The sequence below is a fragment of the Tinamus guttatus genome, unplaced genomic scaffold (assembly GCF_059628265.1).
Source record: "Tinamus guttatus ecotype Peru unplaced genomic scaffold, ASM5962826v1 Tinamus_guttatus_pri_ptg000287l, whole genome shotgun sequence".
Classification (NCBI taxonomy): Eukaryota; Metazoa; Chordata; class Aves; order Tinamiformes; family Tinamidae; genus Tinamus; species Tinamus guttatus.
The window spans coordinates 4,527,271-4,540,530 of NW_028288821.1; the positions used below are offsets into that span (position 1 = coordinate 4,527,271).

General features: G+C 43.8%; 1 protein-coding gene and 1 long non-coding RNA gene across 2 annotated transcripts; one reads left to right on the plus strand and one right to left on the minus strand.

Moving 5' to 3' along the window:
• Window positions 1–1,998: 1,998 nt before the first annotated feature.
• Window positions 1,999–9,659, minus strand: LOC104566098 (ras-like protein family member 11A-like). The gene is made up of 4 exons (XM_010212845.2): window positions 9,412–9,659; window positions 8,006–8,062; window positions 6,002–6,084; window positions 1,999–2,505 (listed from the first exon to the last, which is right to left on the minus strand). Exons 1-4 carry the CDS (start codon window positions 9,554–9,556, stop codon window positions 2,038–2,040), a joined length of 753 nt encoding a protein of 250 aa, XP_010211147.1. The 5' UTR covers window positions 9,557–9,659; the 3' UTR covers window positions 1,999–2,037.
• LOC148594187 (uncharacterized) lies at window positions 2,090–7,209 on the plus strand. The gene is made up of 2 exons (XR_015913538.1): window positions 2,090–2,247; window positions 7,063–7,209. It is a non-coding gene; the product is annotated as an uncharacterized LOC148594187 (long non-coding RNA).
• Window positions 9,660–13,260: the final 3,601 nt, after the last annotated feature.

Below are 13,260 nucleotides of genomic sequence, written 5' to 3' on the forward strand. Positions count from 1 at the left end.
AGAATGGTAAAATATTTAGTTGCCATTAAAAATTGCTGATATTTTTTCTGATGTAAATCAATTTCAAACAATTGTGTGTCTCTTTTGAACTGTTTGCTCTATTTCATGTTAGGGATTCAGTATTTAAGCCAGGTTATTAGTTATTCAAAATACTGTAATTCTGTGTGAGCAAATGCAATACTGAAGTGCCAACAATGAATAATGACACTTACTATGAATAATGATACTCAAATATAAAATTGCTAATAAACCATAGTCTAAAGTAGAAATCCTGTGGTAGTGTTTATAGTCCTGGTACGGAGGATCTCATTTTCTCTTTGCCCATTATTGCCATTTGAAAGTAACTTTAAAAAATGCCCTTTTTGTGTGTGTGGAGCAGGGAGATGGAGGGAACAAAAGAATTAAAAAATAGTCAGAAAAAAAGATTTTCTCAGATGACCAGCTGTGAAAAACAATAAATAAAAGAGAAAGTGAGCTGTAGATAAAGTAAATCCAGGTGATAAGGAAAATCCTGAGAAGGCTGGTCTAAAACAGGGACAAGAAAAATAATAATAAAAAAATTCAAGCCCTGAGCTGTATAAATACTTATCAGACTCAGTTTACACATTTGCTGCTCACGATGAGTGAAAGGCTGATTTAGCTCTGTGTTGCTCTCTGAAACCACAGCTGAGGGGGTTTTCCTGTATCCATCAAACTGGGATTTTCCCTGCTGCATTCCTCAGCATAAATCACTGAGCTTTACTTTATTCCATGCTCCTGTGAACTTCTGGGATGGTCTATTAAAAAAAAAAAAAAAGATGGACTTTAGCACGGTCCAGCCCAGCTCCCTTCCACTCTCATTAAGTCAGAGTGACGGATGTGTCGTCGTGATGTTATTGCTGCCATAAAATTGGCAGGATCACAGGACATGGCTTCAAATGCCAGTGTTTGTACGTGCTGGGGCCCAACGTAGTGAGATGCTGCCAGTGAAATGTGTATTGACAGGCAGGTAATTTGGTTGAATTGCGACGTATTGAGTAAAGCCTGATCTTGGGGCAAATAAAATGATAAATTCTTGAAGGCAGGAATTTCAGACACCATAAAACCTTTCCTTCTTTAAAAAAAAAGATCTAATGAGTTAAATGAACTCTGTGTGAAGGCATTATTTCTTACACACAGCATCATTTACTTGAATTCTAGCTAGTTTGGAAACAAAAAAAATAGTTTCAGGCCATCTCTGCTCTTGATCAGAACAGTCTATTTTTTGCAAGGTTTACAATGACATTGTTCTATTTTTCCCTTTTTCATTGCCATGCAGGAAACCTACACAAAAATGAGAAGCAAACCATAAAGAAACTGCCTACAAAATGCTGCTGATGTATGTGTCTCACCCTTGAGTCATTTTCAGTGATAGTTCATATGGGTCGAAGGAAAAATAATGTAAGCAAACGCTGATTGTTTTAAATTTGCCTTTAGAGAGACACTGCAAGGCTAAAGCTTCCATATAAACAAATCTCTCCCCACATTGCTAAGAACTCTTTCTAAACTACAGCTTAAAAGTTGTCTTTTAATTATTAGTTTTCACTCTGTATCCTATTAATTTTCTTTTGCCTTTATTTTTTTCCAGTCTTGAGCCTACTAAGCAGATCTTAAAAAAGTTTGGCTTGCTCAGGATAGCTCATGTCCTTCTCCTGGCCTCTTGCTGTGGCTCATTGCCTGTATTCAGGAATATTTCCATCCACAAGAGAAGTCATTTCTCTTACTAGTAAGATTTCATTATTATTATTAACAAAACCTGCATTTTAGGCCTAAGCTATTTGATCGTGTCCCTTTTGAAGAGGAAATAGGCAGGGACAATCTCTTGCCTCAAAGAGCACTGTCAGTAAGTCCCTTTTGCTGAATGAATATAGAATTTCTAAGGCAGAGGCAAAGACAAAATGAAAGACCCTCTTGCACAACCTGACTGTTGAATTTTGGAGATGCTCCTTAACACCAGCTTGCTTTCTTGCCTTTTTTTTTTTTTTTCAGGGCTGTGGGAAACAATTTCCGTCGATCACATCAAAGCGTAGTGGCAGATTTCCCTTTGGAAGTCAGAGCCTGTTTCAAACGTCTCTTCAAGTCCTGCATATTCGGAGACTTGGGGCGGACGAGGTGGAGGCCCCTTCGCTTCTCTCCGTTGCAGCTCCCGATCATCCTGCTGACCTCCTGGCACAGCTGCTGGAAGGCTTCGTGGACGCCCTCACAGTTCTCCCGGGCTGACACCTCGTAGTAAGTGCCCCCCAGCTCACTGGCCAGCTGGAGTCCTTCCTTGGAGGACACCTGCCTGGCTCGCAGGAGGTCTCCTTTGTTGGCCATCAGCAGCAGGGGAATGTTGGCATTGGGGTGGATCTTGCGGATGTGCTGGTGGAGCGGCCGGATGACTCGGTAGCTCTCATAGTCTGTGATGGAGTAGACGAACACGAAGCCGTCTGCCCAGTAGATCGAGCGGTTTATCTGCTCTTGGCAGCAAATGCTGTCCGTGTCGTCCTGCCATGAAAACCAAGAGGGGCGAGATTAGACAACTGAGAACGGGGAGCAGACAGAGCAAACGGTCACACAACTAATCTGAGCTATAGACAGAAACCTCCCTGACCGCTGGGACAGCACCAAGGTTCCCTGTGTGTCAAGAGCACATGAAAGGTAGGTGGCACAGGAAGGGCGAGGGGTTAAAGCCAAGCGATCAAAACTAGAAGAACAGCCAGAATATCAATAACTTTGTGTGGATTAACGTTGCATTCTATTGCAGTGAATCAGTGTGACAGTAAGCTGCCTTATTACTGTGGATAAAATCACGACTGGTGTGATAAGAGCATTAGAAAACCTGCCAACTTGAGCAGGCCAGTGAAGGATTGTCCTCCAAAGCATTTTTCTTAGGGCTTGCCAATGCAGTGTTCAGTGTCTCCCTGTCCAGGGGTTCTCACTAACTCTGTTAGGGGAAGCCTGACATGTTTTATTGCTCTGTAGTTCTCCAGCTATTCAGACTGAAAGTTACTTTGAAAAAGCAATTTATTACAAATAAGCAATTTACTAGACCTGAAAGTGCAGTGAAATCTCCATGTTGATTTGTGGAGCTGAAAGGAGCTTGTGTTAATGTTTTGCTTGTCGCATGTTTGATCAGTCCCTCACTGCTGCAAACCAGCCCTCTCGCTCGCCAGCGTGGGGAACATAAAGCTGAGCACAATACCGTGGGGCTTGAAAAGACATCAGCTCACTTTGCAAGATGAAGCTATTTTCAGCTATCCCTTCACTCCTTGTTGTCTGTGCTGGCCTGCTACCCAACCAGACAAGGAGATTGCTACTGCAGTTAGTGCCAGTTTGCTGGGTTTGATAGAGAACTGACAATCCTGTCAATAGAACAGGTTCTCTGGAGCCTTGTAATTTCTTCCAGATCCAACAAGACACTTCTTGGTGAAGTAAGAGGGAATAAGAGGCCCCCGAGGGGACTTCAACATCATGAATACAGAGCCCAAATTTTTATTATTATTGCTAATAGTAGCATTGATAAATTCTTCTCTAGAAATCTTTGTCCACTTCAGCTGGACTTAGGACAGGCATTTTAAATCCTCTCCAAAGCCCACTAATGTCCGTTAATGTTTTATTAAATTATTATTTTCCAGCATAGCTCATTTGCTCAGTAAACAACTTAGCTAACCGACAAGAGAAAACTGGAGCCTGTAGAACAACTCCAGCGTAACAGGCTGGATAGCCTCTTCCTAAAATAAAACAAGCAGCTTCTTAGATGCTTCACCATCATTAAAAGAGTGTTCCATCATGCATGCTTGATGCCATATTCCTAAGGCATAGAACACCTGGGAAAGCATTAAGAGATTTTATAATAGAAATTTAGTTTGTCATAGGAAAGAGCAGAAAAATAAAATTTGGTAAAAAGGTAACCATTGTTCAGTATTAGCTAGGGAAAGTTAAAATAGTAAAACATATATTCCACTATCTAGGTATATATGATAAACATATAGATGCATATTTACATACATTTAAAATGTGCAGAATATATTGGTGAAATTCTTTAACAGATCATTCCTCCTCCCACCTTCCAAAAAGCTCATCCAAATCACACATGGAGCAAGGAGGGAGGCCCCCTGCTTACAAGGCTGATGAGTGTGAACTCAGGCCAGGGTATGCAGTGAGAGGAAGGGCACTTTGCACTGCTGCTGTCTGGGCTGTATCCAGTCTGTAGCTAATTAGCCACCCCTGGTGTCCTGCTAGCCTCTTTTCACCCACAAACTTCTTTTATGGGTAAAAGGAACTAATTGCTCTGGCAAGCATTTAAAAATATTTTTGAAAAAGATGTCCATTTATAGGGGCCTAATGAGCAGAAATTTTCCCTTACTCTGCTAGGCCCACCCAGCAGAGCCATGGATGGATAATCCCCTTTGGAATGCTTTATTCAGAAGAATCAAAGGCTATTGGGCTACATTTTGAATGGAAATCGCTGCTGGAGAGTGAATTTTGGAGCAGCCAGTCGCTTGCCATGTACAGCTCAAGCAGCAGTGAATCGCCTAACGAAACAAGGTATCTGTTTGCTTCTGTTTCTCTCTCCAACATGAACGTTTCTGGTGTGGTGAGACTCCTGAGCAGTTCCACACGACTTCCTCCAGAAACCGCTGTCCTCAGTGTGCGGATGGCAAACAGCTCTCTCCCCCGTAGGATCTGAGCACAAAATCCAAGCCATGCTGCAGGAACAATCCCTTCCAGTGGCAGGAGACCCAGCAGTTGATACAAACAGAGATGCCAGATAAGATAAGCGCATCTGTGGGATCTGCTGAAGCAGTGCAGACCTTTGACTGGGACAAAGAGACTGAAGCTCCTCCTAGCTAAATTAAAAATAGTTTCTGACTACTAAAAACCTCAGCTGATGGCTCTGTTGAATTTTGCAGAGCTCTGGCAACGGCCATGGCACTTCAGGGCACAGTCTAATCAAAACAGGGAAACAGGAAAATAAAACTATATTTGGTGTGAAAGAGGGCATTGAATTCCTCCCCTCCCTCCTTCCTCCGTGGGCTAGAACAGAAAGGGGATTCCCTTTGCCCTGTGTGTATCTGCCATTCCCAATTGTGCCTAATCACCGTCAACAGCTTCTCTTCCCTGTCCTCTCTAAGCAGGCTGGCATAAAGCCTTTGTGCTAGTAAATCCCACTTGAATATTTGGAGGGCTTCCATGGCTGCCTTTGTTTGCTTTTCAGTGTCCAGAATGAATGAGGGGTCCTCGTTCTGCTCTGCGCACCCTCGGCAGCAGGGTCAAAGCTTCCTGCCTTCCACTTAAACCCACTTCTAGTCATCCAAAAAAATGGAAGTGGTTCGGCATGTATATCGGGTCTTTAAAAGAGATCTCTTAACTTCGGATCCTGCTTCAAGTAATAGAGAGAGGTTCCTAGCCAGCTGTTAAATCTAGAATATCTTAAGCACTGATTGAAAGAGGCATATGGATAAGTGCTGGCACCTGAGAAATAAGAAATGAGTAAAATGTAAAATATATATATAATAAGGGAAAAAAATACATAATAAAATAATAAGGAAGGCATCAAAAAGCATCCCATGAACTCCCTCCTGGAAAGAACATCTTTTTAGAGGAGCCATCTGGGTGCACAGGAGGGTCTCAAAGGAGCCAGCTGGGCCTCTGGGCAGGTGAGAGTTTTCTGCCATGTAGAGCCAGAAACTATCTGACAGGAAATAAAACAAGCAAGGAGTTGGCAGGAGCAAGCCGGTCTATGGTTTTACTGCTGTTTAGGCTTGGGGTGCAGTCATGTATTTCAAATATATTCCTTTTAATTCTGTCTTGTTCTTAAAGAAGCCTGATTTAACCCCTTCAAAGACTCATTTTGGCAGGGCTTTAAATACCCATCTTTGGCTTCATTTGGGCTTAAACTCACACATATTTCTGCTGATAAGGAGCTGCTTACAGATGAAAGTGTTGGCAAAAAACAATTTATGTTTTAAAGCACTGATGCATTCATCAGATATTTTACCTCCAGTGAAACAAAAGGTGTGTCCTGCACCTGTAGGGAGATCTGTTCCCCATCTATGGTGAACTTCCTCGAATACAAAGCACCTGATGGGAGAGGAAGATTATTAGAGTCAATGGTTGTAACAAAGAAGAAACAGTGAATAAAGTCAAGATGGAAGTGCTGCAGCCTAGATGTTTTGGGGCTCCCCCAAAATCTGGATAGATTGAATCTGAGTTCTTGATAACCCAAAGGATATTCAGGGTCCAAGTGCTGCTTCACAATGCCTAGGATTGCCCCAGTCCTTGCAAACCCCTCACTGTTCTGGGTTTGAGTGTTGTTTTGTTACTGGAATGCAGGCCAAGTTTCAAAGAAAACTGAAGTTTTGATCCTAGGAAATGGGTATTGTAGTAAGGATAAATTCAGAGCTTCGTGTCCTTATCATTTTTCTTTAGAGCTTAGTACAAGTCACATGGATCTACAAAGAAATGCTCAATGCACAGCTGTTATGTGAGACCTTTTAATGTTGTCCAAATACAATTGTCCGTGCTACTACTGAAATAAAGTGCTTTGTCTCAGGTCTGCAGAGAAAACATCTGCTAGAGAGCGAGGAATTCACGTCGCTAGTGACAACAAGGCCATCGCTTTGGAAAATTAACCCCCTAAAATTTGTTTGAAGGCAGCAGGTGTTTTTATTTCAATGGAAAAGAATGTGAGCTCCTAGAAACATTCACAATATAAGGAAATTTATTATGGCAAAGTTTGCTGCATGTACCAAATGTTATTTTAGTAGTGACTCTGTGGGGTGATATAGCCCTTCTGGCATTTTTTTTTTCTTTTTGAAAGCACATCAGAGCTTAGGCTGGAAAGAGAGTACTGTTTTATGGGGAAGATACTGTACCCCTGAACCAAGCCCAGACAACATATTATTCCTCCTCTGTAATGCAGTGCAGAAAAAAAAGAGCAGGTGCTTCCACTCACTGCCTTAGCTCTGCCTTACACCAGACTGAACGCAGAGCATGGTTGAATGATCATAAATACCACCAGCTGCTTCATATTCCTGGTATACTTGTTTTTTTCTCCAGCTTGGGCTTGTAGCTCAAGGGAAAACTGTGGTTTTCTGCAGCATCTCTGGCAACAACCTACTGCAAAGCTCTGAAATCTGACTTGATGTACTGTCTCCCATAGAAAAGGTGAGGGGAAAAGAAAGAAATAGTGCAGGCAACCTTCCAGGTTGCATCGGGTCAGCAAGAGGGAGGCGTAAGAAGAAGCTTCCAGGCCGTATTTCATCAGACCGAGATCAAAGGCGTCGCGTACTCCCATCTCCATCCCTAAGTCATCATTGAAGTGCAGCAGTATCTCCAAAGTAACATCCAAGGCGATCACTGCTTTGAATCCAGCCCTGCTTGGCCCCAAGCTGCAGGATGACCTGCGTGTGGATGTGCTGGTGGGCATGAGCTCCGCGTACAAAGGGCCTTTCTACAAGGCAGGCCTGCGCGGCTGGCACTGCGCGCAGCACAGGGGCTATGAATTAAACAGTTGACATGAACGTGGGCTTTGAGGTGTCCCTACAGGCCAGGATTAAACAAGAAACAAAGTAGAGGAGTTTGCCTGGCTGCTTTGCTTATGTCATGGAAATAAGGCTTAAATTTGGCAATCCCCCTTGGCATAAAAGCCACTGAAAAAAGCAAGTACACAGAAAAGGTCCCAAGCTGCCTTTTACGCCCTATACGCAAAGGGTATTGATATGAAGCAGTTCCTTGAGCCTGCCTTTTAGGATAGGTATGTCCCCAAGCAGCCCTTTTACTCTGATCCTTTTCCATCACATTGGGAAAAAAATGGTTGAAAGGATCATAAATAATGAGCCTTTGATTTATTGCTTTTGCAGCTCGAGGCTATTAACTGAAAATATGCACCTTGTGGACATCTCGCACTGCTTGGCTTCCCTGTAATATGCAGCGGTCGCAAAGCAGAGGAGATTGGAGCCTTTCAAGCTCTCTGCAGCACCGCGGTACAAAGCAGACTCACCAGTGTTGGCTTCGTAGTCCCCAATAAATCTTTTTGTGAGAAAGCGCACAACCAGGGCTGTAAAACAATGAAAAAAATATGGGTCTGTAACGTGAACCAGAATCAATCTTTGAAGAACACATGTAATACCTTACTGGAAGACTTAGTATATTCGGAAATCAAGTTAATCTTCCTATTGCTCACATGTTATTCTGCAAATGCCTCTCTCTGCACTCAAAGAAAACAGATTTGGGGCCAGGCTGTGACATCCTAATGCAGAGTTTTTGGCAAGTTGTGTTATAAAAGGTCTCTTAGATTCAGTTAGGCTACTCGGTGTGGGTTATTGAGAACTGTTTGTTGTGGTTGCAGATACAACAGTCTGATCTTTGGTATGAGATCATTCAGGAAAAAATAACAAAGCAAACTCTTAAAATTCTAAAATTAATCCCAGCACCAAATTTTAGATGTCTGTGTCACGTAAGAAATAAGATTGATGGATCTAATGGCTCTTTCCAGGCTTAAAAATCCTCAGTCGTTCTCATGAAGCACATGGGCGATATCTAATCACAGCCCCAAACAAGCTGCATGTGCCCCACGCACAGGGGTCACGCCGCGGTGCTCCGCGCCTTCTTCTTTCATCTTAACCTGTGGTGCTTTCAGGCACTACGGGATTAGAATATTTACCTTATTCCTGATTTCTTACAAGACTTGAAAACCCTTTCTGGCAGTAGGAACTTATATTTTCTACAGTGTACTCATCTCAGCAGATCTGTAATCATCTGCAAAACAGCGCAGTTAATATCTGAATAAAAAAGCTTTCCTCTGCAAACAGCTCTAGCGTAGGCTTCTTTTGTAAAAATAATTTTTCTCATGCTAGATTCACAGCCATCTCTTTGGTATCCTTAGAGGAAGTGGGCAGTGTAGGTATCTTCAACAAGTTGCTTAAAACTGATGTGAAAATGCAGCTCCAGACAACAAAGTGTTTTCCAGAGTGGAACCTCAGATGTAGTAAAATAAAATCTGGCCTTAATCATTTCTGAAATGTAAACCAAAAGAGGAAGTGCTCATACTATCCTTTAGCCTCCTTTCTTTGCCTCTGCCTTAGGAAATAATAAGGAAAAATACATCTTGCATGCTCTTATTTGTCCACAAAGCACAAAACATTTACCACAGAGAATAAAAACCACCCCTCCCATTTTGGAATGTTAAATAATTTGCCCAAAGCATGAGTATCCCTTGTGACTCCAGAGCCCCCAGCGCAGTGCCCGGTCCGCGTAACCGCAACCTCGCACTCGAGCTGAGCCTGCCGGAGCAGCCGACCAGCGTCCCAAGTTATCCAGGGCAACTCCAAACGTTTCAGCTGCTGCCGTTAGGAGTTTGCAGAGCCCGCGCTGGGAATCAGCCGGTGAGTTCACCTGTGCACTTACCCGTCTTGCCAACGCTACTGCCGCCCAGCACCACGAGCTTGATGATCTTGTTGGGTGCGCAGTCCAGCACGGGGTACTCGGGTATGGGAAGCAGGAGGAAGTTAGTGGAGTACTGTGACATAGTATCCTGAGGGATGAGACGCATGCCAGAAGTGAGAGCCGAGCGACTGCCGCGCGGGCTGTGGGAGAAAAGCAGGAGAACGGCCTCTCCGCGGCTTTTCTTGGCTGCAAATCCTTGGATAGAGGAGCCTTCTCATTTCATGCGAGTAGCTTTTCTGAGGAATGCTGGAGCAATGGGCCTCCTCTTCCCAATGCCTCCGCTCAGACAGCAGCTTTGGAAAGTGCAGGGAAACTTTTTGATCAACCCCCGTGAAAACTGACTCCTCCGTTCCGCAGCCAATCACAAGGGAGGCCAGGACATTCCTCGGCCAGCCGGGCACCGCGCGGGTGCCTCCGTGAGCCGCGCGCGCTCGCGCTTTATCCGCCCGCCGCCTCTTGCATGGCTCTCCCTGGCTCTTTGCTCGAGCCTTGTGTTTGTCACGGAAGAGTTTGCAGCAAAACACACTCACCCAGTGCCCTGCTCTGACGCCGCTTTGGATAACGCTGATCTGTAGCTCTTCTGTGTTTTCCCTTGTTTGTAGCCCGGGCACTGCTGTTCTCCCACCCACCATGTCCCATGGTCGGCCCCTCCAGGCGCTGCAGCCCATGGGACCCTGCATGAAAACAAACACATATTTTCCCTCCAGTGCTTACACAGCAGTGGATTATCCCAAAATGCTCACTTTATACCCTCCAAGATGCATTTGGTGCACTCTTTTAGACGTGTTCCTTGTCTTAACAGGCCACCAGAGTGAGGAACAGCATTGGGTTGGGCCTCTCTTGATCCTCTGAATGTTTAAAAGTGAATTTAGTGCTGGTGACAGACTCAGGAAGGACTCACTATCTCTTCCATGGTGTGAGCAAGACAGAGGGGCTGCAGAACGAGCCACTGCTCCAGGGAAACCCAGAGCCGGGGACACCAAGGGAAAGTGTCACCACAGCTAATTCACCCACAGGTGATGGAGACCTGGCTGGGCAGCCTTTTCCTGTCTTCTGCACACTCCCACCAGGCACCCGCCTGCTCCAAAAAGGCTTTTTTTTTGCTTGCCTGCCTCTGTGCAGCCTTCTTTCAATGATTGCATGATCCATGAGCTCTCCTGTGGAGGTTTTTGAGCCTGGGGGCATGGTGTGGAGCTAGCCCAGGAGTTGGAAAATCAGGCTAGGTCTCTAGATTACCACCTCTTCCCAGAGGGATCTTTTACCTAATGGACAGGTTTCCAAAAGATCTCAATTTCCTTGCCAGCATCACGCAGGACCTCAGCATGTTGAGTGTGAGCTTTGCTGTGCAGCAGTCCAGTGCAGGAACACAGGATCCGGAAGATTTATGGATATGTCACTTTTCTAAGGCTCAGTTTCCCCTCTAAAAGCAAATTCTGAAGCAATATTTGGGCTGAGTTGTTGTGTAAGCAACAAGTCCCTCATGAAGTGTGTGGATGGTTATCCAGCTTGCGGTACAAGGAAGGAGACGCCAGGTCATGTGCCTTTCAGGATACAGATCTGATGCAAACAGTTTTTAAATCCTCTGGTATGAATTTCCTTGCAGATTTTTGTAAAAACCCAACCAGTAAATTTCATTACCAGTTTTCTCTAATTGCCCAGAAGTTTTTTAAGAACAGGCAAAATGAGAGAACACTCAGCATCTTGTAGTCGAGAAACAGTGTGCTTTGAGATGTGTTATTGAGTTGGACATATTATAAATCTTGAGATTTGCTAGCCACAGTCTGTTACTTGCCCCTCTCTAACTAGGGAATGTTGGAACTTTTGTTCCCAATAAAAGCATCTGTTAGGGGGTAACATATAAGCATTCCTCCTCTAAAAAGAAGGAATAATATATCTATCAGCTTCTGGGTGGCCAGAAAAAAAATCAGCCTGGCAAAAGAAAGAAAGGAAGAGAGAAAGAGAGAAAGAGAGAAAGAGAGAAAAGAAAGAAAGAGAGAGAGAAAAGAAAGAAAGAAAGAAAGAAAGAAAGAAAGAAAGAAAGAAAGAAAGAAAGAAAGAAAGAAAGAAAGAAAGAAAGAAAGAAAGAAAGAAAGAAAGAAAGAAAGAAAGAAAGAAAGAAAGAAAGAAAGAAAGAAAGAAAGAAAGAAAGAAAGAAAGAAAGAAAGAAAGAAAGAAAAGATAAATTAAGCAATGTCATGGTAAATATTCTATACAACCAGAGATATTCCCAGAAGGATGCAGATTTCTTGACTTGTTTCAATGAGAGGCAACACACTTGACAGAAGCAGAAGTAAAAGTCCTTTTGGGCAGCCATATGTTGTGGCTTTGCTGAGGAACACCAGGAGGATGTCGAGGAAGTGAAGGAGCATGCACAAGGCTGGCAGATGAGCTTGAATGTGGAGAAATGTGAGGTAAAGCAGCTAGAGAGAAATAATCTAAAGGATGCTTCAGTGATGCTCAGCTTGGTAGTGGCACTGTAATTTGCCAAAGAGATCCTGGAGTCATCACTGGCAAAAATCATCAGCTCAACATGCACCACCACCAAAAACGCCAACTCAATGTTGGGTATCATCTCCATCATGTGGAGAGCAGGACAGAGGCTATCCTTCTGCTTGGACATGATGCAGTGTGAGTGGGACTACTAAATTCACCAAGAGAATGGAAGATTTGCTTCACAAGGGGAGGCTCCATAAGCTCTTCCCATGTGCCTGCACGGATGCTGGTGCCGACGCAGGAGAGGAGATGTGTGGGGACAGGAACGAAGGACCCACCGTGGAGGAAACCTTGAACTGCTGCTTTTGGCAGCTGGGAGGGCTTCTGGTTGCTTAAGGCAACTGCGAGAGCTCAGGCTTGGACTGAATCCTGGAGGCAGAGCAGTCCTCATTCCTCTTTCCATCTAAATTTCTTCAATCTAAACTTCTCACACACTGGTCCAGTCTTCTTGTGCAACCTAACCAGAGTGTTTTTCCACTAGCTACAGAGATCTCTTGCCTGAGAGAATATTTTTTAATACTACAAAACACCACCCACCCCAGCATATTCTCCAGAAGTTTTAAATATGCTCTCCAGGGTCTTTTTTTTTCCTCCCCAAGAGTCTTGACTTTTAGACTCTAATTCTGAAGGAATTCTTTTAAGACGCACAATAAAAGCTAGTGGCTCTTTAATCTGATGTTTATCTGATTTTCTAAATCATCTAATTATCTTTTCACTGAGTGAAACCATGCAGAAGGATTCACACTATTTGGAGTTGTATAATCCTTGGCATGAAGAATAAGAATTGTTTTTAGAAGAGATTTTTATTGTTTGTGTACAATGGATTTATATTTAGATGTAAAAAGAGAGCGTGTTTTTAATTCAAATGCTCTTGGAAAAACAATAGCTTAAATTAAAAGGGTGAATGTTTGCAGAACTCGAGAGCCCCTTGGAAAACATTTGGATGATGCTTGAGGCTTCACCAGCCGCTCATTCGGTTGCCCTGTGCTAAGATACATCCCTGTGCACGTGGCAGGGGGATGATGCTACTTCCACACCAAATTACTTACAGATTTATTTACGCATCTGAGTTGTATTTGGCTACGGCTTTTAGATTTTCTATTTTTATTGCTCTTGGGGGTTGCAGCACTGTAAAAATAATATTTTTTTGCAGATACTAGAGGTTTTCCTATGAGGATGTCAAGCCGTGTTTGAGAGAGCTGCAACTCATGCGTTCTGCAGGGAGCTGGGAGGCTCCCCTCAGGATACCACCAAGCGAGAAGCACGTGCTGCCTCGCTCCCTGCCCCTCATCCCGCCGCAAAAACAACGTTTCTCCC